We start from the raw sequence: 25017 nt of genomic DNA, 5'->3' as shown, positions 1-25017 counted from the left end.
CTAGTAATCAGTGTTTTCACCTGTGTCTATCAACTCTGTTAAGCATCCATGTTCTATTACTGTTATACCCTGTACAGTTGAGCGTGTGGCCTGAGGAAGGTACAGATTGAGTGAATGTCCAAACCTCAAAATGTGGGTGGACCAGAGGAACAAGGGACTATGGAGTTGAAAACCTAAGTCACAAGTGTTCCATCTCCTGAGCTGCTTCACTAGCAGATCACCCTAGCCATTATATACTGAAAGGATTAGAGCAGTATTTTAAGTACTTTTTCTCACTTGTCGAATCATACCGCTACTTCAGATGGGCCAGCCATAGAGGAAGTCCTGTATGGGCTGAGGTAGGAAGTATGGCTATGTGCAAGTACAGCGCTACCAGCCTGACCCACACTTCCAGATCCTCCCTGTCTTCTAAAGGCATCCGAAGCTTCTAAGGCCTCCCAGACCAATCTGGCTTCTTGGTAATTCTTATAGCTGAAAGACATACTTGAAGCCTCGAAGTGTAAGTTCCCTAACAGATGACTGAGAAGGAATTTCTCCTTTCACTGCAAAGCTCTGAGATATCTCCCTGTGGCGACTGTAGCTCTCGCCCTGTGGTGCTGCACAAGGGAACCTCCTCAGAGAAGGCAGAAGAAAAACTTGCTCCACAACATCAGGGGGTTCTCTATAACATTTGTTAGGCCTTTAATTTAGCAAAGGATTCCAGCTTTATTCCCACACATGAGGATCTATTGCACGGTGAGGTCAGCTACTTTCTTTATGAAGTTTTAGGAAATGCAGCTGTTTCATAGATGTGGAATTTTCTAACATACTTTTCTTGCCTGAATTCAAAATAATGGCTAGAATTGTATTAACAGTTCTGTGTTCTCTGTCCCTCTCCTGTTTCCAATTTCTAGCTACTGTGATAGCACTACACTTAGTTCATCTCTCTTAACTACACAAATGGGATGGTTTAACCTTTTTCTGAAACCTAATGCTGCTTTTATTTATTTTTTTTTTAATTTTTAATGTTTGTTTATTTTTGAGAGAGAGAGACAGAGCATGATTGGGGGAGGAGCAGAGAGAGAGGTAGACACAGAATCCGCAGCAGGCTCCAGCCTCCGAGCTGTCAGCACAGAGCCCAACGCAGGGCTTGAACTCACGAACCTTGAGATCATGACCTGAGCCAAAGTCGGACACTTTACAGACTGAGCCACCCAGGCGCACCCCCCCATGCTGCTTTTATACTACCTCTTTTTTTCTGGAGGAATTTGCCCCCTTGCTTGGCATTTCTGATACCTTTGAGTTCTCAGCTCATGGTACCCCCAAAGTCCTCTACAAACTGATCCAAGTCTTTACTAATTATCTTTTTTTAGCATACTTTGATAGCCATTCATGGGAAAATATGAGGCAGCACTGATTTCCTTCCTGAAGAGCCACCTGCCATTTGCATGTGGTCTAACAGCCTGAGACCCAGCCAAACCTCTGTATTCAGGGTCAGCAGAAGCAGTTGGCTCCGGGAAATGCAAGGTGTCCACTAGAAACCTTGTAGGAGTCATTAAGCCTGCCACCAGATGTCAGGTACCTTCCATTCTTTTTTTTTTCTTTTTTGTCATTTGCTCATCCTCCTATCTCTAATGTATCTAAACCCAGAGAGTTGTAGCTATTCCATAGTCAGGCAAGAATCTCTTCCCATCCTTGGAGAACTTCAGTGTATTGAGCATCTGAACATCCACTGTCATGAAGATTCATGGTGAAACAAAGTAAATGAGGCAGAAGCATCCTGTGGACCAAAATACAAGTGTTCATGCATCTTGATACCAATGCAGTTAGTGGTAGATCCCCACATGCAGCCTTTTACAAAACTATAGATCAGCTCTCTTCACACATCCCTCTTTGGAGCCTGAAAACGTGCAAGACAATGCTGTTCAGGTCATGTGTCAGAACCAGAGCCCACCAGATCTAGATGCCTTCCAAAAAAAAGAAGCCACAGTCCAGGAGGACCCACAAGATCTTAACACAGACAGCACATGGCTCAGAAGGGAGTTGAGAAGCCCTAACAAGCAAGGGTAGGTTATCCAGGATATCAGCAACATAGCTCCCAGGACTGAAAACTCTGTGGCCCCCTTGGAAGAGACTTCTGTTCAGGTATTAGAAATATTGGGGCTGCGGGGCTCAGCTATTGGGCTTTTGGGGCTCAGTCGATTGAGCATCCAACTTTGGCTCAGGTCATGATCTCACGGTTTGTAAGTTTGAGCCCCCATCAGGTTCTGTCATGGTAGAGCCCATTTAGGATCCTCTACACCACCCCCCCGTCCCTGTCCCTCCCCCACTTGTACTATCTCAAAAATAAACATTTTTTAAAAAGAAATATTGGGGCTGCATAGAGAATCTGCATGCTCTGATCTCAAGCAAATTCATGTATATGTTTAGGAGGTCACCCTGAAATTCTGGGCTGAATTCCAATTTAATGTTTTCCTTGTCACTTGGAGTTGAGATGACGAATAGGGACTTAAGGTTTCGTGTCCTCTGTCAGTCTGATATGGGCAACAAAGATCCAGACAGTAATCTCCAAAGTTGTCTGAACCTTGTATCCAGCTTGCTGTATAGTCAAGCAGCCTGCTTTAGAGGTCGTTTCTGGGATAAGATGGGCGTTTCATGGGAGATTTCATGTTAGGATATGGTATGGGTGTGGTCTGGAGATTTAAAACAAGCTGCACATATCTACCTATTCAGAATGATAGCTTTTTACTTCAAGTTCACAGAAACAGAGCCCAGAGTCTAAGAGATCATATTCAGCTCACAGCTGCAGTTCTCAGATTTCACTGATGAAGCAGATTCTTAGTGTCGGCCTGCTCCCACACCCTTAAAACTCTTAAAGCAGTAACTTTGTTGTCAAGGTCTACTGTTAATTTTCAAAATCCTTCTTCTCAATCTTCTTCCCCCAATGTACCCCTTAATAAGCAACCAGAAAACAGAACCGAGCTGCATTCAGCATTTTCTTAGCTTGGACTGCCATAACAAAATACCATAAACTGGGGGTCTTAGACAACAGATATTTCTTTGCCAGAGTTCTAGAGTCTGGGAAATCCAAGATCAAGGTGTCTGTGGGCATCCTCTTCCTGGCTTATAGACTACCACCTTCTTACTGTATTTTCACATAGCAGAGAGAGAGCTAATTCTCTGGTTTCTTCTTGTAAGGGCACTAATCCCATCATAACCCCACTCTCATGACCTTATCTAAACCTGTTTACCTCCCAGAGGCCCCATCTCCACATACCATCATATTGAGAGTTAATGCTTCAAAATATGAATTGGACATGGAGGAATACACAATTCAGTTCATAGCAAACATGATGTTCCTAAAACAGTAATATTACAGAACAAGCTGAAGTGTTTCCCTGTGTGTTGCCGCTAGGTCAAGACATCTAGGATTTGAAGAAAAGGCAGTTGTAGTTTAAAACGCATGAGTTCTCTCACATAGGGCCCCAGTATAGTATCTTGCCTATTCCTGAGAACAAAATAATCAGGTAGATATTTGATAAAAAGGCTTCCAGAAGAAAATCTTAAAGGAAGGTTAACGGTAAAATGTTGACTGCTTTTTTGGAGCTGTTTTTTTCTGTTACCGATTTTTTACCTTCAGTGAAAATTTGACCTAGATTGAGAAACAGAAGATTTAGTCTTGTGACTTCAGAGCAGAGAAATGTATTCTGTCCTCCAAGTCTAGCTAAAAAGCACTGCTAGCAAGGCTAACCTGGAATAGACCTATGCCTTTGACCTACTTTATATTGCCAATTTTTATGCTTTCTTATGACATAGATGACTTTTTGGCAACATGTTTACTTTTCTTTACAGCCTGTTTACAAGTTTTCACTAGAGACTACACTTCTAGCAGCATCTCCAAGGATGCAGGCATATCTCTGAGCACCTCCATGAAGTTACCCCTTGCCTTTGCATCTAAGCCGGATGAAAATGGGATTTCACCCAGCCAGCCACATCCTCAGCAGTTGAGGAAGAACTACAACTTGTTAGCCAGTACTGTTTCTGCAGAAGTGGCCGTGAACAGGCAGCTAATTTGGGAATAATAAACCAACTGGCTGCAACAGTGGAAGGAGCAGTTAGTGTCATACCGCACTTTAATGAACTCTTAGACAATCCTCTGGATGCTGGAGGTCTTTTTTATTTTTATTTTTCTCAGAGAAAGAGAGGAGTGGGGCTCACCTGAAGTGGGGTTCGAGCTCACCCGATGTGGTACTCGCTCTCACGAACCGTGAGATCATGACCTGAGCCGAAGTCAGATGCTTAACAACTGAGCCACCCCCAGTACCCTGAATTCTGGGAGGTCTTGATCAACAACTGGGAGAGGTTGTTGTTCACTCTCGTAGGCCTTTTAGATTAACTGATCTTTAGAGTATAGAGAAGACACCTGGTACCAGAGGAGAGGCAAGATCTATATCCATCAAGAAGAAGTTGATGGAGTCATAATTTCCATTCCTAATACCCACTGCCATTTAAATATGTGTTCTATGACAACATGTTTAGTTTCCTTTACTAGCAGGTTTTGCTGTTCTGTTAACTCAGGCACAATCTCTACTAGTTGTGATTCCCAGTTGTGGGTAAATAACAGGTTTTGTTTTAATATAATTGTGATCAGTCCACTACTTGAGTACAAAGACAGGGCTATTCGTAGCACCATAGTTTTTACAACCTGGTGGAATTTTTGTCCATGTGGCCAAACAAAACAAAACAAAAACAACTACATAAAACTAGACTTATGGATGACAGACTAGCAGGTGTTGTTTTTACTAAGCATAGAATAAATAGGATAGGAAAAGAGAATTTGTACTCTTTCCCAGACTATGAGAAGTGAGTCTCTGAATAAAGGTTTATGAAAAACAAATAGAAGCTTGTAGTGCTAAAAGGAACCTCTAAATGTACTCCTTTCTCTGAGGATTTATCTCATGTTCTCTGTGTAGGTGGACAATTGCACATCTTAAATACTTTTAAGGAGTAAAATCCATGCTGTCTCATTATTTAAAATGCTTAATTATATATTTCTTCACCTATTTTGCAGTAATCCATCTTGCTGCAATTTGAGTGTAACCGTTAGTGTATTCTGAGTATTAACACGCACTCCTAGTTTAAGCAATCTAGCTTCTGTAAGTTAACATACATTTTCATTGTCATTTCCAATCCTAATAGGAAGAAGAGATTCAATAATTATTTGTGTATTACTTTTTCACCAATGTCCAAGCAGAAGAAGAAGAGGAATGTATACAAATTCTTAATGTATTAGATAGAAGAACATAACATTCATGTCCCCACTTTTTGACACAGCAAGGTTTTGGTGGGAGAACTGAAAAATAACTGGCAATTGAGAAACCCAGAGAAGTGGTTTTTAAACTGTCAACCATAGAGCCCAGGTTTCCATGGAGTTGTCTCAAAGTTCAGTTCAGGGAGGGGCTCAAAGGCAGGGGCACTGAGTCTCCCCACTGTCTTTAACCCAAGTAGCTTTATTTATTGCACTAATGAAAATCTGCTGCTATTAAAAAAATTTTTTTAAGTCAATAAAAACAGCATGAGCCAGATCATAGAAGCAAAGCATACTAATGACTAAGGAGATTATATGCTTGGACCATGAGAGCTATGTTGGTAATAGTAGGAGGTTTGAATGAATCTGAATACCTTGAAAAGGATTACCTATTGGAAAAAACCACTTGCTTAATTGAGCTAAAATGAAAACAAAATGGAGCTTTGACTCTGATTCGTATGTTTGGTTGTATAAGGTCATTAGAATAAAAGCAGTGTTGGGGCGCCTGGGTGGCGCAGTCGGTTTAAGCGTCCGACTTCAGCCAGGTCACGATCTCACGGTCCGTGAGTTCGAGCCCCGCGTCAGGCTCTGGGCTGATGGCTCAGAGCCTGGAGCCTGCTTCCGATTCTGTGTCTCCCTCTCTCTGCCCCTCCCCCGTTCATGCTCTGTCTCTCTCTGTCCCAAAAATAAATAAACGTTGAAAAAAAAAAAAAAAGAATAAAAGCAGTGTTATTATCTGCCTCATATAATTAGGATTCTTTCTGAGCTGCAGCCTCAAGAACAGAACATACAGACCAGTCTTTGGTTAAAAAAAAAAAAAATTGTTTTTAAAGACAGTTATTTCACTATAACTGGGAAGATCTCTGAGTGCATAAACTAGGTGCAATTTGTTCATCATATGTAGGCAACCTGTGTGCCCTCTGCTTAGGATGTGCTTGCTCATTCTGCCTACCCAGAGACCAGCTAATCTCTGAAGGTCCTGCTCCCCCAGAGACAGCCCAGAACCCCTTTCCTTACAGTCATCACTAATATTCTCTCTCCTTGTTCTCCCACAGCACTGTCCTTGTCCTTCCATCTCAGCACCTATAAAATGCTTTATGTTTACTATGTGTTTTATCTGTAAATTGCAGTCTTCCTCTAAGAGTTTAGTCATCTTTTTCATAGCACATCACAATATTAGATGCCAAATAAATGTTAAATTTGAGAGAACAATGGAAATGTATGTCTCGCTTCGGAGACAATACATAATCTAACAGAATTTCAGCTTTATTTGTATTTGGACACATTTTTAAATCTTAGAATTCTGATGGCACACTTGAAGTAATTAAATTTACAAAAGAATGTTAAACATACAGTGAATAATTACAGTATGATTGAGGCAGGGGAAGGGCAATGTTGGACAAAGAGTATAAACTTCCAGCTAAACAAAATGAGTAAGATCTAAGGATTCTATTGTACAGCATAGTGACTATAACTGATAATACTCTGTTATATACTTGAATGTTGCTCAGAGAGTAGATCTTAAATGTTCTCATCACGAAAAGGAAATGGTAATTATGTGATATGATGCAGTTGTTAGCTAATGCTATGGTGGTAATCATTTTTCAATATATGAGTATCAAATCAATATGATGTACACCTTAAATTTGTACATTATGTCAATTTTATTTCCATAAAGCTAGAAAAAATAATTACACTGCTACTCTACTATAATCCTACTTTATTTTTAAAAATTTTTTATGACATTCATTTTTGAGCAACAAAGAGCACACGAGCAGGGAGGGGCAGAGAGAGAGGGAGACATAGAATTCGAAGCAGGCTCCAGGCTCCAAGCTGTCAGCCCAGAGCCCAATGTGGGGCTCAGACTCATGGACCGTGAGATCATGACCTGAGCTGAAGTCAGACGATCAACTGACTGAGCCACCCAGGCACCCCTACTAAAACCCTACTTTAAGAATTATCTGTAAAAGGAGCCAGAGCCACTGCACTATTTACTTGGTCACTCTTTTAAGTGTCGGGTCACTACTTAAGTGCCCAGACTACTTTTCTACATTCCCAAAGAGGCAAAGTTCCAATAATATCATTATTTTAATGCTGTGATATTCTCCCTGCTTCCTATTTTACTTGTACCACATTGACCCTGTTCTACACTATGTCACACAGCCTGCCCTCCTTAGCCTTTGATTTAACACGTTACAGTAACAGTTCATGTACCCAGTTGTAACCAGAATCTGGCATCACATGAAGGATTTAATCAACCACTGCGGCATGGCACAGCAATTGAAAACTGTCAAAATATTTCTCTGATCAAGCTTTTTGAGAAAGATTGTGGCTCTGTGTTGGAGTTGCTTGCTCTCACTCAGGATTCCAAATAATATGATCTGGGGAAAGAGGAGGGGCTTCACCTAACATTGGCAGTTGATACTTTATGCTTTGGGGAACTTTATTTGGCAGGGACTGTTGGTAAAGTGAATGATAAGTGCCATTTTTGTAAGATAAGCATGCAGGTTTGGAAGCTTGGGCACATTTGACCCATTTTAAAAACTGCCATTTAGAGTAAATCAAAGGGGAACAATAGGTTAGAAAAGCAAATTCTCAGGCATAGCCCTAGACCCATACCTTAAGAATCAGTAGAGTAATAGAATGTTCTGTTGGACAGGTGCCCATTGAAATTTCTAAGGAATCACAGAAGGCATTGGAAATGGGCAGGTCCATTAAAATTCCCAAAGACTCCAGAATGCCTATGAGAAGAAAACTTGTCATAACAAAAACTAAGATACTACTTGGCCTTTTCCACCATTCTCAAGTAAACTGGATTTTTAAACTACATAACTAAATGGGAAACAGAAGCCCATGAGATCCTAGAAGGTTTTTTTTATTAAAGATCAATGTCTGTTTCTAACGGACTTCTAAATTATAATAAAGATGACTTCATATTAAAAAATACATATTTCTCTGATATACATGCTTCATTTTGTAACCTAAATCTGGCCATTTCTATTTTCTTGGGGTTGTTGTTTTATGTTTTATTTCTCAAATTCTGTAGTCTAAATAATTCTATGTTGCTTCCATGTCACACTATAGGCAAAATTTTACTTAAGTTCCCCTGCCTCTTAAGAAAGCTGAGAACATCCCAACCTCTAGAGAAAATTCCCCAGGCCCTATTCCCAGGTGTACAGGAAGTGTCTTGATTAAAATCAAGCAGCAAGCCTCCGGCATCTATCCTAAGGAACCCCAATGACCATTATTTTATTCTCTATTCCTTTCCATTCTGTGGTTGGTTATCCTTCATCTTTTATTCAGCTGGAATCCAGTTGCCCTAGTTTTAATACCAAATCCTTACTCTAAGACACCTGCAGTTTATCATAGATAAAGTGGCCGCATGTCCCAGTTTTCCAAAAGCAGTTTCAGCTCATGCCTATCATTCAGTATAATTATTAATAGAGATCTCTCATTTTTAAAGGTCCTGGTCTGGACAATTATAGGTTTGCCTTGCCATAGAACACATAGAATGAAGGGCATCTGGGTGGCTCAGTCAGTTAAGCATCCAACTTCAGCTCAGGTCATGATCTCACGGTTTCGTGAGTTCGAGTCCCACGACGGGCTCTGTGCTGACAGCTCTGAGCCTGGAGCCTGCTTCGGATTCTGTGTCTCAGTCTCTCTCTGCCCCTCCCCCACTTGTGCTCTTTCTCTCTCTGTCTCTCAAAAATAAATAAATGTAAAAAAAAAAATGTTTTAAGAACACATATAATGTGTTTCTTGCTGTACCACAAGTATAGCCAAACAAGTAAATACAAAGATTGGGGAGCTATTTCCTTCATGATTCCCATTGTCTCCAGTTTACTTGGCCTATAGTAATTCAAACACAGTTTCTAATTATTGTAATTTGACTCGAGAACTGGCCATCACTGGTGTAATAACCTGTTAAAACTAATCTCGTGTCTGTTCCAAGGTTCCTCTTCTGGCTGAAGTTTATGGTATAGAGGGAAATATTTTCAGGCTTAAAATCAATGAAGAAACTCCCCTGAAACCCAGGTATGAAGTTCCTGATGTTGTCACAAGCAAGCCACGCACCGTAAGGTAAGCCAAGGAACAAGAGATCTTGGATACACCCTCAGTATGGTCTTTTATTATACCTTGAGTAGCAGATTTTGCATGTTCCTCCTGTTTTTTCTATTCGAAGCTATAATCATTTGCAGAGTCAGTTTTCAGTTATTTGGGGATACATTTATGCTTTTTATATATTGTCCATTCTCCACCATTTGATTTATCAGCACTTATTCATGAGCAGAAGCAGAGCTTTTGAGCCCTGCTGTCCTTCTTGCAAAGGAAATGATTCATCAACCAGACTTTGGGAACAAGTAGAATTTGAGAACAAGTAGGAGAGCTATTTAATTTACTCAGATTAGCAGCAGGGCTCCAGAGATCTAATATACTAGCCAAACTCCCGTGCTTACCACAATTTATACGATTACGCTCGCTTTTAATTAAGGGTAGTCTCAGAAATGTAACATGTCAAAGATAAATTAATCATCAGTGTCTAAGTGAAACAAAAACCTTGGAGATCAAAAAGCATTTTTACTACGTCTGCAGTATCTTCCTCAGTTCTCAATACTCTTTCCAGTGATATTTCACTCGTTCTGCCTGCTGATTCCTGTTATTTTTTCATATTATTTCACTAAAGGAGTATAAGTTTATGCCAAATGCTTTAATTTTCACTATATCATTATCGTAGTTTTATGTAGATTACTTTTTCCATAAAAATTTAATCAAGTCAGTAGATTATAAGGAGAAAGTACTTCAGTGATAGTAGAATCATCATAAATTCAAAATAGGTCTAGTCATTCAGCTGCTGCTATATGCCAAGAACTTAGAAAAAAAACTGGAATTAAAAAGAGACTGTTTTCGGGGCGCTTGGGTGACTCAGTCGGGTAAGCATCCGACTTCGGCTCAGATCATGATCTCACGGGTTCGTGAGTTCGAGCCCTGTGTCAGGTTCTGCTGAGCGCTCAGAGCTGGGAACCTGCTTCGGATTCTGTGTCTCATTCTCTCTTTGCCCCTCTCCAACTTGTGCTCTGTCTCTCTCTCTCAAAAATAAACATTAAAAAAATTTTTTTAAAAAGACTGTTCTCAAAGCTTTTTAGGTTGGTGCACATGCATGCGTGTGTGTGTGTGTGTGTGTGTGTGTGTGTGTGTGTGTGCTTGGTTACAGTATATTATTTTTTACTATCCTGGAGGATTCACTTTACTGGTAGATCCTCTTAACATTTTTACATCTGTGTTAAGTAAAATTCGTCTGTAGTTTTCTTTTTCTGTGTTATTGCCATGTTTTGGGGTCAGGATGATAACTAGCTTTGTGTGGTAAATATGTTGTATTAGTTCTGCTTCCATTCCAACCTCTTTCTAGAGGGCCTTTGGCTACTGCAGTAACAAGAAAGTTAAAAAATACATTCCTCCACTTCCCATACTCTCATGTAGCTAGTTTCTGGTATAATTCAGGTTCTACCAGTCAGATGCACTTACAGGTATCTTGATTTTAGAACTGAGCTTCCAATTTTGCTGGCATGGATTTGGCAGCTCTAGAATGTCTCTAGAGGCACACTAGTTAAGGTAGTAGTTTATTCATCTCTGGAGCTAATAGGGCATGATCTTGGAGCCCAGCAGTTGCCACAGTGACTTCTGATTATCCAACTTCCTGATTCTAGCTGCAATAGTAGTTCAACTGACCATGCAGTAGTACTCTAGGGATCATTACCGGCTGCCCAACCTATTACCTCAGTGCTTCCAATGATGTCATAAGCTCCCAATTCCCCCATCTTAAGTTACTTATTTTCCACTTAAAATAGCCAGAATTTTTTCTTTGCTTTTTTAATGTTTATTTATTTTTTAGAGAGATAGAGAGAGAGACAGAGCATGAGCAGGGGAGGGGCAGAGAGAGAGGAGACAGAATCCTTAGCAGGCTCCAGGCTCTGAGCTGCCAGCACAGCTGGACTCGAACCCACAATCCACGAGATCACGACCTGAGCTGAAGTCAGACACTTAACCGACTGACCCACCCAGGCGCCCCCAGAATTTTTTCTTTATTGTACAGTTGAATCTTGGTTGATATAGCCTTTGGTATCAGAAGTAAGTATAGGCAACAGACCCTCTAGGATGGGAATATGAGATTGGTTAGCTGCTTTGGCCGGATTTGAAAGCAGCGAGGACTTGGTTATCATTAGAGGATAAGATACTAGTGTTATGAGCTCAATTGTGTCCCCCCCCCCCAAAAAAAAAACTCATATGTTGAAGCCACAACGCCCTGTGCCTCAGAAAATGACTATATTTAGAGGTAGAACCTTTGAAGAGGTAACTAGTTAAAATGGGGTTGTTAGGGTGGACTGTAATACAATATGAATGTTCCTTATGGAACATAAGGAGAGGAGATTAGGACACAAGTTGACACAGACAGAGGGATGACTATGTAAGGATACAGCAAGAAGATGACCATCTGAGAGCCAAGGAGAGAGGTCTCAGAAGAAACCAAACTTGCTGACACTTTGATCTTGGACTTCTAGCCACCAAAATTGTGAGAAAATAAACTTCTGTACTTTAAGCCACCCAATGGGGTATTTGTTGTGGCAGACCTAGCAAACTGCACAACTGGTAATAAACCACAGCATTCCATGGCAAAGTTACTTAAATTACTACCTGTGATCAACAGAATTCCACCAAGCCTTCCGTTCGCAGAAGCAGCTCCTTTTCCTCTAACAAAGCTGATCCTACCTTGCTTGGACACCCTGTGTTGACCTCACCTAAGATATATTGTCCAAGGGGATGACAGTGCTCATTGTGCCTCACCCCTACCACCCTTCACTGCCTTCCTTTAAGCTCACTACCAGAGCCTAACATGCCTAGGGAGCTAATTACAGTCAAACACTACACCTAAGGAATTAAGACTTTATATAGGCAAAAACCTAGGAAATACGGATAGAAATGCATTCTGAGGGATTCCTAGACTGAAGAAAGGAACACAATTTTAGGACCACATTAAATTTATTGACATGGGTACCAAAGAATCTAAATTTGATGTGCTAGCTTGGACAGCTGGGAGTGGGTCTAATTATTTGCTTGGTTGGTTAATTATAATCTGTACTCAGCTATGGACTCTGCTGAATGAAGCTGAGATACCAGCTCAGCCTTGACACAGAGTAGAAAAGATGATCCATAGACTTAGGGAGATAAAGATGTTGAAGTGGATATGTCATATGCAACAGCACAACTAGCCCCTAATTTTGCTCTCCAAGAGGTTCCAAAGAGACTCCTTTCACTGAGAAATAACTTGAGGAAGGAACACTTGGAAAGCATTGTAGTGAGTGAATGTCTTTTATGAGCTAGAAATAATGGTGGAAAATGATGCCATCAAAATGGGCTCCCCGATTTCAGTGGAGATGGTGAGACTCCAGGTGCATAATGAAAGTAGCAGCATTTAGTTATTAGTGACAAGGTGAACATGTTTCCATAATGCACAGCAGGGCATGTATGGTACCCAAAATGTTTAACTCTCAGGGCAGTGAACAATGTATCAAAGGGTCCACTGGACTGAAATAGATGCATTAAAGTCCTATTTGATGGAACAATCAAAAGAATTCCATTTTGCTATTTATTTATTTAGAGTGAAAGGGAGTACAAGTGGGGAAGGGGCAGACAGAGGGAGAGACAGAACCCCAAGCAGGCTCTGCACTGCCAGCATAGAGCCTGACACAGGGCTCGAACCCACAAACCATGAGATCATGACCTGAGCCGAGATCAAGAGTCAGATGCCACCCAGGAGCACCTGCATTTGGGTTTGATGAACAGTGATATACAACTCTCATACTACTCCAGACAGTTAACAGAACCCAAGTATCTTGCCTAGAATCCAGGGAGAAGGACTTCTCAAGAATATAATAAGAACATAAAATGTCCCTCCTCACCTTCCCTAAGGTGGCATGTGACCATTTACCAGAGTGACTGTGCACCAGAGAAAGAAATATCTAGACCTCTGAAGGATTTTAAGTGACTGCCTCTGGGCTTACATGATTTCTGGGGATCCGGAATATCCTAACAGTCTAGCTCTCAAATCAGAGCTGATGGGAGTCAGGAGAGATTGCATCTCACCGTGGACCCACCGGGTCAATAACCCAATCTATGTTATTTCCTTAGTTTTTGAGTATTTGGTTGGAATGAGAAAGAAAAGCAGTGTTTAGACTCTGTGCACCAAAGTGTTCCTAGACTGTCCAGCCCAAGGAAATGATGATGATAGCTAACATATTATTATTTGCCAGGCACTGCCAAGTACTTAAGTACTTTGCATGCATCATCTCACTCAGTTCTCCCCAAAAGCTCTATTTGTTCTTGCTTTTATTATTTCTACTTTACAGTTGAGGAAACTAAGAACTGGATAGACTGACTAACTTGTCCAAAGTTATACTCCTAGTGCATGATAGAGCTATATTCAGTCTAGGCTTTCTGACACCAAACCCCTATGTCCCATGAATATGGATTTGCACATTAATTTGAATTGAGAATCACATTGAGCTATATAAACCTATTTCTCTCTTCTTGCTTTGTTTTCTAGGCTGATTTCATCCTCAGGGGATGCAGGTAGTCTGGTATTGGCTGATGGAAAAGGAGATCTGAAGTGTCATATCACAGCAAACCCATTCAAGGTAGATTTAGTGTCTGAAGAAGAGGTTGTGATGAGCATAAACTCCCTGGGCCACTTGTATTTTGAGCACCTGCAAGTTCCTCTCAAGAAAAGGTATTTTTGCACATTACTTGGCATAAGAACATAAGAGGGGTGCTTGGGTGGCTCAGTCAGGTGAGCATCTGACTCTTGACTTTGGATCAGGTCATGATCCCAGGGGCATGAGATCAAGCCCCATGTCAGGCTTCATAGTCAGCATGGAGTCTGCTTACGATTCTCTCTCCCCACCATCCTGTCCTCTTTCTCTTTAAAACAAAGCAAAACAATGTCAGAAAACTTGATCATGATTATCACTTGCCTAAATAGTTGATATATCACCATGAAAACTTAGTTCACCTTATTTGCTGGAATATTATTTTGAGAAATTTCATCTTTTCACCCATGCAAATAAATGCAGGCTTGATGACAAGAATGATTCACAGACTTTTGCAACTTGACCCTCCTAACACATCCCATGCGTTTAACTGATGGCATTGTCTACTCTTAAAAAGCACTCTCTGTTGAGAACTGATAAATGTTAATGTGAACTGATATGTCTTCAGAACTTCATTTTAGGGGGTATAGCTCAGGGGTAGAGCACTTGACTGCAGAACTTCATTGTATCCCCTTAAAATAACTTCAATTAACTTACACTTGAATAATTTCCAAGAATTATCTGGAAACAGTCACTCGATCAAAGCTGTTTGTATGAGGGTCACATGAACTGGGAGGTAGTAATAGGGGAAGATTCTTCCTTTTTTTTTTACCAATATTGTTTTTAAATTCTCCAGTCTGTAGCTCTATTTTTATCCTAATAGTTAACATCTTATATGTTCTGTAGAAAGCATTGAACATTCATTATTGCCACACAGTGGTTTTTATATTTAAAAACCTTATTTTCTAAAAACAAACAATATAAATCCTTTTTTTTTTAATTTTTTTACATTTATTTATTTTTGAGAAACAGAGTGAGACAAAGCGTGAGCGGGGAGGGGCAGAGAGAGAAGGAGACACAGAATCTGAAGCGGGCTCCAGGCTCTGAGCAAGCGGTCAGCACAGAGCCTGATGCGGGGCTCAAACCCACGAACTGTGAGATCATGACCTGAGCCGAAGTCGGATGCTCAACCGACTGAGCCACCCAGGTGCCCCAAATCTTGTTTTCTTATTACAGAGATAGTTTCTGTTCATTATAGGAAAAGTAGAAAATATTGAAAAGAAAAATTTAAATACCCATAATTCTGCCGCTTGTTAGTACCTTATGAATATTCAATTATTTTTTTTTAACTGAAAAATACTAATAGCATAACAAATACCTGTAAACCCAGTACCCAGGTTATTTATATTTAAAATATTTTTTCTTTTAATAAACTCCCATTATTTTTGTTTTAGAGGTGATAACCTAAGTTGGGCCTTAATCTTTTTAGAATAAGCATATGCTACAAAGGAGTATATAGTGAAAAATATCCTCACCATTTGTCCTTGAGCTACCTAGTTCTATCTTTGAAAGTAATCAGTGTTTCCAGTTTTTTACATATCCTTCCAGAGATAATTTATGTCCATCCAGTAAGATATATATATTCTTTGTTTTATCCTTTCTTGACACATATGATACCACCTTCATACGTTATTCTGCACTTTGCTGTTTCTTCTTTACCAATTTGATAGTTCCTAATTTCTTTAAAGCAGGTATATAGTTTCAATTGCATGCTTACACAATGATTCATTTAGTAAATTTCCTCTTGGTGGACTTTAAAATTATTTCTAATCTTGTTTGACAGCTACTCACTTCATGGATAACTTTATATATGTATCATTTTGCATACGTGCAAGGATATACATAGACGAGTCGTAGAAGTAAAATTGCTGATCAAATGGTTTGTGAATTTGTAATTTTGACTCGTGCTGCCAGATCACCTCCTATAGAAGTTGTGAACTAGTTTGTATTTCCACCATTTACATTTGTGTTAGGAAAATCAGATTATCCACCTGGAAAAATTTTTAAGTTAGACCCAAGCCTCGCAACATTAGGAAAAATGAATTCCAGATGAAAAAAATCACAGAGTAGGAACATCTTGAGCTTACCTCCTCCCACACACACATCGAAATCTACAACTACATCACTTCTCGGCCTTTTGGCTAAGATCAAGTGTAGCAGCTGTCCTTAACAGTTTAATATCTGCTACACCCTCAATGTGAGGACAATACAGTATATTAAATGGATTTTTTGGAACTAGGAGATGGAATAGGAGCTTGCTCCATCCCCTTCACGCATTGACCTGGTATTGGAGTACCTTAAGGAACAGTGCACCTACCCCTTGGGTGGGGAGTAAAGACTGTACAAAAAAAATTCTACAACTACGCGTAGAAAATGATCTCTGAGAATGAACTAAAGACTAACAACAGAACATACAACTAAGGATATAAAGAAAAAGACACATTAAGGTGCCAGGTAGGAGGAGCAGAGACATGGTTTATTTAGTCAGGTTCCACATCCCCAGTGCAGCAACCCACAAGTGGGAGGGATATTACAACCAGAGAGACCTGCCCTGAGGAAGAAGAGGCCTGAGTCCCACATGAGTCTCCATATGCCAGGGGACCTGCACCAGGAAGACAAGCTCCCCTAATGTCTGGCTTTGAAAACCAACAGGGCGTATGTCCAAGAGAGTCAGAGGTCAGTAGGAAACTGACACACTGCTCTTTGATGGCATGTGCACAATCACACCTGCTCTGAGTGCCAACACAGAGGCAACCATGTGAAAAATCTCTGGGTTACATGTGAAGGAAATTCACTGACTAATTTTAGGGGATGTGCCAGAATGGCAGGTATCTGTGGGAATGTCCTCCAGGGACAGATGCACTGATGGGTACCATTTTTCTTACTCCTTCTACCTAGTTGGCCCAGCATTAGTGGATATCACTTCTGGCACTCTTTACTATGCTAGTGCCACTCACCCCACCCCAGTGCTCCCCTGAAGACTTGTCCCACCCAAGCCACCTCCCAGCCTAAAGACCTTCTCAAGTGTTTCTGCACCCTGGCATTCCTGGCAGGTGCTTTAGCTCACATTAGAGCTCCTGCCAAGCAGCCTCCAACCCCAGCACTTGCAGTAGGCAACCCCAGCTGGGACCAGAACCCCTCCTCGGCACCTCTGCCCCAGGAGGTCATCCCCACACACTAGAACACCTACAGCAGTCACAGCTGGACCCTGCAGCAAGCCAAGCAGGAGACATGCCCCACCCACCAGTGCACTCACAGCTCTCATTGCCAGGCCTCACAGCCAGCCATGCCAGGGACCAGCCCCACACACCAGCATATTCACAACAGTCACAACCAGGCCTCTCAGCCAGATGGGCCAGGGGCTAGCCCCAATAACCAGTATGACCATAGCAGTCACAGCCAGAACTCACAGACAGTGATGCTGGAGGATAGCCCCATACACCTGTGAGTTTGCACCAGTTGCAACCTGGCCACAACAGGAAGGTGCACACAGCCCACACAGGGAATGCTCTTGGGGCACCTGAACGGGGTGACGAGGGTGTTTGCGCTACTGGGCCCACAGGACACCTTCTGCATAAAACCACTCCTTCAAGATCAGGAGATGTAACTGATCTGCCTAATACATAGAAGCAAACAGAGACTTAGGCAAAATGAGGAGACAGAAGAATATATTCCAAATGAAAGAACAAGACAAAACTTCAGAAAAAGAACTAAACAAAACAGATAAGCAATCTGCTTGATAGAGAATTTAAAGTAATGTTCTCCAAATTCAGGAGAAGAATGGATGAACATGGTGAAAACTTCAACAAGGAGATAGAAAATACAAAAAGAACCCATCAGCTGAAGGATAAAATAACTGAAATGAGAAATACACTAGAGGGAATCAGCAGATTAGATGACGCAGAAGAAGAGATCAGCAATCTGGAAGACAGGTAGTGTAAATCTCCCCATCAGAACAGCAAAAAGAAAAAAGAATTTAAAAAAATGAACATAGTTTATTTATTAAAAATTTTTATTTAATAATTTAATTTTAATTTAATTTAATTTTAATTTAATAATTTAATTTATTAAAATTTTTTTTTCCAATGCTTATTTATTTTTGAGAGACAGAGAGAGACAGAGTGTGAGTAGGGAAGGGACGGAGAGAGAGGGAGACACAGAATTCAAAGCAGGCTCCAGGCTCTGAGCTGTCAGCACAGAGCCTGATGCGGGGCTCAAACCCACAAACCATGAGATCATGACCTGGCCAAAGTCGAACGCCCAATCCACTCAGCCACCCAGAAGCCTCTAAAAAAAATGAGCGTAGTTTAAGGGACCACTGGGACGTTAAGCATACGGACATTCACATTATAGGGGTCCCAGAAGGGGAAGAGAGAGAGAAAGGGACAGAAACTCTATTTAGAGAAATAATGGGGGGCACCTGGTTCTTTGAAAAGATAACAAAATTGACAAAACTTTATCCAGACTCATCAAGAAAAATAGAGGGTCCAAATAAATAAAATCAAATGAAAGAGAAGTTACAGCCAATACCACAGAAATAAAAAGGATCCTAAGAGACAACTACAAACATTTACATGCCAGCAAATAGGAGAGCCTAGAAGAAGTGGATAAATTCCTAAAACATACAGCCTTCCAAGACTGCATCAAGAAAAAATAGAAAATGTGAATGAATTGTGAGTAATGAAATTGAAACAGTAATCCAAAAATGCCTAGCAAACAAAAGGCTAGGACTACACGACTTCATAGGTGAATTCTACAAAACCTTTGAAGAAGAGTTAATATCTGTTCTTCTCAAAATATTCCAAAAAATTGAAGAAGACTTAATGCTTCCAAACTCATTCTATGAGGCCAGAATTGCCTTAATACCAAAACCACTACCAAAAAAAAAAATGATTACAGGCCAATATTCTTGATGAACATTGATATAAAAACCCTACACAAAATATTAGCAAACCAAATTCAATAATGCTTTAAAAGAATCATACATCATGATCAAATGAGACTTATTCTAAGGATAAAAGGATGGTTCAATATCCACAAATTAAGCAACATGATACACCACATTAACAAAAATAAGGATAAAAATCATATGATTATCTCAGTAGATGCAGGAATGGAATTTGATAAAATTCAACATCATTCATTATAAAAAATCTTTCAACAAAGTTGGTATGGAAGGAACATACCTCAACATAATAAATGCCATGTATGGCAACCCACAGCTAACATCATACTCAACAGTGAAAAGCTGAAAGCCTTTTCTCTTAGAACACGAACAGAACAAGGATGCCCACTCTTGTCACTTTTATTCAAAAATACTGGAATCCTAAACACAGCAATAAAACAAGAAAAAGAAATAAAAGCCCTCTAAATGGGAAAAGAAGTAAAATTGTCACTATGTGAAGACTACATGATATTGTATACAGAAAACACTAAAGATTCTACCAAAAATAAACACATAAATCATTTTTAAAAACTCTTTGAATTAATAAATTAATTCACTAATACAGGACACGAAACAAATATACAGAAATCTGTTGCATTTTTTATATACTTATAATGAACTATCAGAAAGAGTAATTAAGAAAACAATCCCATTTGCAATTGCATCAAAATGAATAAAATAACTAGGGTTAAATGTAACCAAGGGGGTGAAAGACCTGAACCCTGAAATCTATAAGACATTGATGAAAGAAACTGAAGACAGCACAAGTAAATGGAAAGGTACACTGCTCATGGATTGGAAGAATTAATATTGTTAAAATATCCATACTACCCAAAGCGGTCTGCAGATTGAATGTAATTTCTATCAAAATACCAATGGAATTTTTCTCAGAAATAGAACAAATAATCCTAAAATTTGTACAGAACCACAAAAGATTCCAAATAGCCAAAGCAATCTTGAGAAAGAAGAACAAAACTAGAGGTATCATGTTCCTTGATTTCAAAGTATACTACAAAGATACAGTTATCAAAACAGTATGGTATTGGCACAAAAACAAAACATGGAGAGTTTTGGAACACAATAGAGAGTCCAGAAATAAATACATGCATATACAGTCAATCTTCAACAAAGGAAGGAAGAACATACAATGGGGGAAAGAAAGCCTCTTCAATAAATGGCGTTGGCTACTAGGTATTTAACCAAAGACAACAAAAACACTAATTCAAAAAGATATGTGCACCCCTATGTTTACTGCAGCATTATTTGCAGTAGTCAAGATATGGATGCAACCCAAGTGTCCATCCATAAATGAATGGATAAAGAAGACAGTGTCTACACACACACACACACACACACACACACACACACACACACACAATATTACTTAGCCATGAAAAGGAATGAAATCTTGCCATTTGCAACAACATGGACAGATCTAGAAGGTACCATGATAAGTAAAGTCAGTCCGACAAAGACAGATACCTAATAATTTCACTCCTATGTGGAATATAAGAAGCAAAACAAATGAACAAATAAAAAGACAAAAAAAAAAAAAAACCAGACTCTTAAATACAGAGAACAAACTGGGCGTTGCCAGAGGGGAGGTGAGGGGGGGGATGGGTGAAATAGATGAAGGGGATTAGGAGTACACTTATTGTGATGAGTATTGGGTAATGTGTAGAAATATTGAATCATTATACTGTATACCTCAAACTAATATGACACTGTATATTAATTTTACTTGAATCAAAATATATTTAAAAATGAATCTAGGCACAGACCTTACACCCTTCACACACCTGAGGGGCTCAGTCAGTAATCGTCTGACTCATGATCTCAGCTCAGGGGCTTGATCTCAGGGTCGTGAGTTTAAGCCCTGCTTTGGCCTCCACTTTTTAAGTATTAAACATAAAAACTCAAAATAGGTCATAGATCTAAATGTAAAATAAAAACTATAAAACTCCTAGAAGATAACAGAAGAAAACCTAGATGACCTTGGGTATGGTGATGATTTTTTAATATACCACCAAAGTCATGATTCACGAAAGAAATAATTGATAAATTAGGCTTCATTAAAATTAAAAACTAGGGGTACCCGGGTGGCTTAGTCAGTTGAGGGTCTAACTCCTGATTTTGGCTCAGGTCACGATCCCAGGGTCATGGCATTGAGCCTGCACTGGGCTCCACACTGAACATGGAGCCTGCTTGAGATTCTCTCTCTCTCTCCCTCTGCCCCTCTCCCTGGTTCATGCTCTATCTCTCAAATAAAATTTAAAAAATCTTTTAAAGATAATAAAAATAAATTTAAAAAAATTAAAAACTATTGCTCTGTGAAAAACAATAAGGAAATAAGAAGATAAGCCACAGACTAGGAAGAAATATCTGCAAAAAACACATCAAATGAAGGACTGCTATCCAAAATATACAAAGAACTCTTAAAATTCAACAGTAAGAAAGTGAACACTCAAAAATGTACAAAGGAGTTGAACAGAAACCTTACCAAAAAAGATAAACAGATGGCAAGTAAGCATATGAAAAGATGTTCAACATCATATGTCATTAGTTAAAACAAGAAACCATTACATATCTGTTAGAATGACCAAGATCCAGAACACTGGTAACAAAATGCTGGGGAGGATGTGGAACAACAGGAACTCACATTAATTGCTGTTGGGGCTGCAAAATGATATAGTCATGTTGGAAGACAGTTTGATAATTTCTTACAAAACTAAACATACTCTTACCATATAATTCAACAATCATGCTTCTTGTTATTTACCCAAAGGAGATGGAAATCTATGTCTACTCAAAAACCTGCTCATGGATATTTATAGCAATTTTATTCATAATTGCCAAAACTTAGAAGCCGTCAGGATATCCTTCAGTAGATGAATAAACTATGGTACATCCAAATAATAGAATATTATTCAGTACCTAAAAGAAATGAACTATCAAGCCATGAAAAGACATGGAGGGAACTCAAATGCAAGTTTTACCAAGTGAAAGAAGCCAATCTGAAAAAGGCTACCTACTCTATGTTTCCAACTATATAAAATTCTGGAAAAGGGAAAATTATGGAGATAGTAAAAAGATCAGTAGTTTCCAGGGGTTAAGTAAGCCAAAGGGATAACTAAGCAGAACACAGATTTTAAGGGCAGTGAAATTACTCTGTATGATACTACAGTGGTGGGTAACTGTCATGATACATTTGTCAAAACCCATAGAATGTACAATGCCAAGAATGAATCCTAATATAAACTATGGACTTGGGGTGATAATGATGTGTCAGTGCAGGTTCAGTGATTGTAATAAATGTAGCACTCTGGTACAGGATGTTGACAGTGGGGGAGACTGTGACTGTGTAGGGACAGTCGGTCATATGAGAACTCTACACTTTCTGCTTAGTTTTGCTGTGAACCTAAAACTGTTGTAAAAAATAAAATTTGTTAATTTTTTTTTTAATTAAAAGGCATCAGGGATACCTGGGTGGCTCAGTACGTTAAGTGTCCACTTCAGCTCAGGTCATGATCTCACGGTTTGTGGGTTCCAGCCTCTCATGGGGCTCTGTGCTGACAGCTCAGAGCCTGGAGCCTGCTTTGGATTCTGTGTCTCCCTCTCTCTCTGCCCCTCCCCTGCTCATGCTCTGTCTCTCTCTGTCTCTCTCAAAAGTAAACAAATGTTTAAAAAAATTTTTTTAATGAAATAAAAAAAATCAAAAGGCAACATACTAGTTGTCTTAAATTTCACCACAAATTTTTAACATGTATAAGAATTCAAAAATTAATATGCATCTATAGGAAGAACTTATACAGATCGATAAGAAAAAGAGGAACACGCAAATAAACAATGGGTGATACAAACTGCAGCAACATATATGAACATGATGAATATCAAAATTTTTTAATATCAAAAAATTTTTAAGGCAAAGCCAAATGTGCATTTGAGGACTCGTACACTCGTGGGAATGGAATAAAAAACAGCAAGGGAGTGATTCCACACAAAACTCAGTAAAGCGGTTCCTCTGAAGAGCACAGCGAGGAGATGGATGATACATTTCAGGAGAGGCGCTATGATGCCAGACGAACAAGTCTGTTGCTTATGTGGCTTCGTAGTCGTTACTTTAGTATTCATTTTTAACCTCTGAACTTATATACTCTTCTATATTCGTACTGTATTTTACACTAAAAAAATTAATGTATAATGAGGGTGAATAGACAATTCACAGAAGAAATAGAAATGCCATTTAATGTATACAAAAGCACTTTACGTCATTAATGAAAGAAATTCAAAGTGAAATGCATTACCTTGTCTAAAATTTTAGACTGCCAACGATTTTTGTTTTTATTTTTAGATTTTTTTTTAATCTTTATTTTTGAGAGAGACAGAGACAGACTAAGAGCAGGGGAGGGGCAGAGAGAGAGGGAGACAGAATCTGAAGCAGGCTCCAGGCTGTTGGCACAGAGCCCGATGGGGGGCTCGAACTCATGGACTGTGAGATTGTGACCTGAGCCAAAGTCAGACGCTTAACTGACAGAGCCACCCAGGTGCCCCTGGCAACGATTTTAAAAGTGTATAAGGTCCAGTATTGTTAAGAACGGGGAGAAATGAGCACTCAAATCCACGTACGCCCGATAGTTTAAATTGTTACAATTAAATTGGAAGACAGTGCATTATGTTGCTTTGTAGGAGGTTAACATTGGAGAGAGGGGAGCAGTGTTCCACCTTGCTTGCTTATATTTTGTTTTGATATTGTATTATGTATTACATGTATAATAAAAAACTGATAGTTTTTTAAGGGTTAATAAGAAAATTCAAACATATTACATTTTAACAAATCAAGCTATTGGATTAATGTTCATCATAAATGTTCCTCAATCTCATAAACTTATTTTTATAATTATTTTAATAAGTTAAAAGACATAATTTATGGGGTCTCAAAAGTTAGAAATTAAAATCTTTATCATTGAACAAAATTCTGTTAGTCTTCCCTTGAGTAAAACAACTTTATTTATATTAAAACAGAGCTACCAAAGAAAATAAGGAGGACACATCAGTTGACGCTTCTCAGGTAATACAGATTGAGCAATTTATCTTTTTTTCAAATCTCTTTCACCATCAATATGTGGGATGTAATTGTTCTGTTCTTCCCTTCTTCTTACAAATGGGTACTTGATAAATACTGCATATAAATGAGACCATCTATCTCTTGCTCACCTTATTATCTCATTGATTCATTCGTCTACTCATGTATTCATTCATTCATAAAACAGGTAATTCTTGAGTGCCTGCTTTTGTGCCAGCTCAAAAATTTATGCTAGGCAAGAAGAATCAGCCATGAATAAAACAAATCTCAACCTGTCCTCATGAATCTTAGAATCTAATGGGAAAGACAGACTCTGACAAGTACAAGCATGAGGAGTGTTACAAAAGAGTGCTATAGGAGAAGATAGCAAGGAACTTGACCAAGATGAGGGTCAGGAAAGACCTCCTGTAGGAAATGACTTAACAGCTAAAACTGATGCATGAAGATACATAAGCTAGTCAAAAGGTGGAAAAACACTATTCCAGATAGAGGGGATTTCATATTCAAAGAGCTTGAGGTAGGAAGGAGCACATTTGAAGAAATTTAAAACATATATATGTATATATTTTAGCAGGAAAAAGAAAAGCAAAGGAAACAGTGTTGTGTTAACAAGCGCAGAGAGATAGGCAGGGGCAATTCAGTGGAAAGTCTTACAATAATTCTTTTAGTAGACAAATATTTGTTGAGTATTTCCTATATGCCAGGCACTGTTCAAGGAATTGGTGAGATATCATTGAATAAATCAAAGTCCCTCATTACCATGAAGCTGGCATTCTTTTATGTCTTGTTAGACCTTTTTCGACTTTAACCTAAGAGCAAAGGAAAACTATGGAAAGGTTGTAAGCAGCAGAGATACATGGTCTGATGTCTGTTTTTAAAGGATTATTTTAGCTGAATTATGAAAAATGAATATTCCAGAAATCTTCTCTTCATCCAAAGCCACATGCATCTTTGAAGGATCCCTGACAGTAGGTATGGCCACCAGGAATAGTGAAACATA

At 39.3% G+C, this 25017-nt stretch overlaps 1 protein-coding gene and 1 non-coding gene across 16 annotated transcripts in view; both read left to right on the top strand.

Annotated features, from left to right (window-relative positions):
* The window catches only part of GANC (glucosidase alpha, neutral C), a 75222-nt gene that overhangs the window by 4666 nt on the left and 45539 nt on the right, over positions 1-25017 (top strand). For 10 of the 15 annotated variants that reach the window (XR_006704089.1, XM_045448059.1, XM_045448065.1 and 7 more), the window contains 4 exons: positions 9240-9367; positions 13887-14069; positions 17763-17921; positions 23957-24002. Coding sequence is in view for 14 of the 15 variants with exons in the window: in XM_045448059.1 (XP_045304015.1) it covers positions 9240-9367; positions 13887-14069; positions 17763-17921; positions 23957-24002 (516 nt within the window). In the remaining variant the exon portion in view is untranslated. Of the gene's footprint in view, positions 1-3831; positions 5782-9239; positions 9368-13886; positions 14070-17762; positions 17922-23956; positions 24003-25017 lie in introns of those variants that run through there. The other 5 variants (XM_045448066.1, XM_045448063.1, XM_045448062.1 and 2 more) reach the window with 3 other exon arrangements.
* Positions 16111-16307, top strand: LOC123584725. The gene has a single exon (XR_006705670.1). It is a non-coding gene; the product is annotated as a U2 spliceosomal RNA (small nuclear RNA).

This window comes from Leopardus geoffroyi, chromosome B3 (genome assembly GCF_018350155.1).
Source record: "Leopardus geoffroyi isolate Oge1 chromosome B3, O.geoffroyi_Oge1_pat1.0, whole genome shotgun sequence".
In the NCBI taxonomy this organism is placed as follows: domain Eukaryota; kingdom Metazoa; phylum Chordata; class Mammalia; order Carnivora; family Felidae; genus Leopardus; species Leopardus geoffroyi.
Note: the sequence above shows the minus strand (reverse complement) of the source record. Positions and strands in the feature narration are given on the sequence as shown.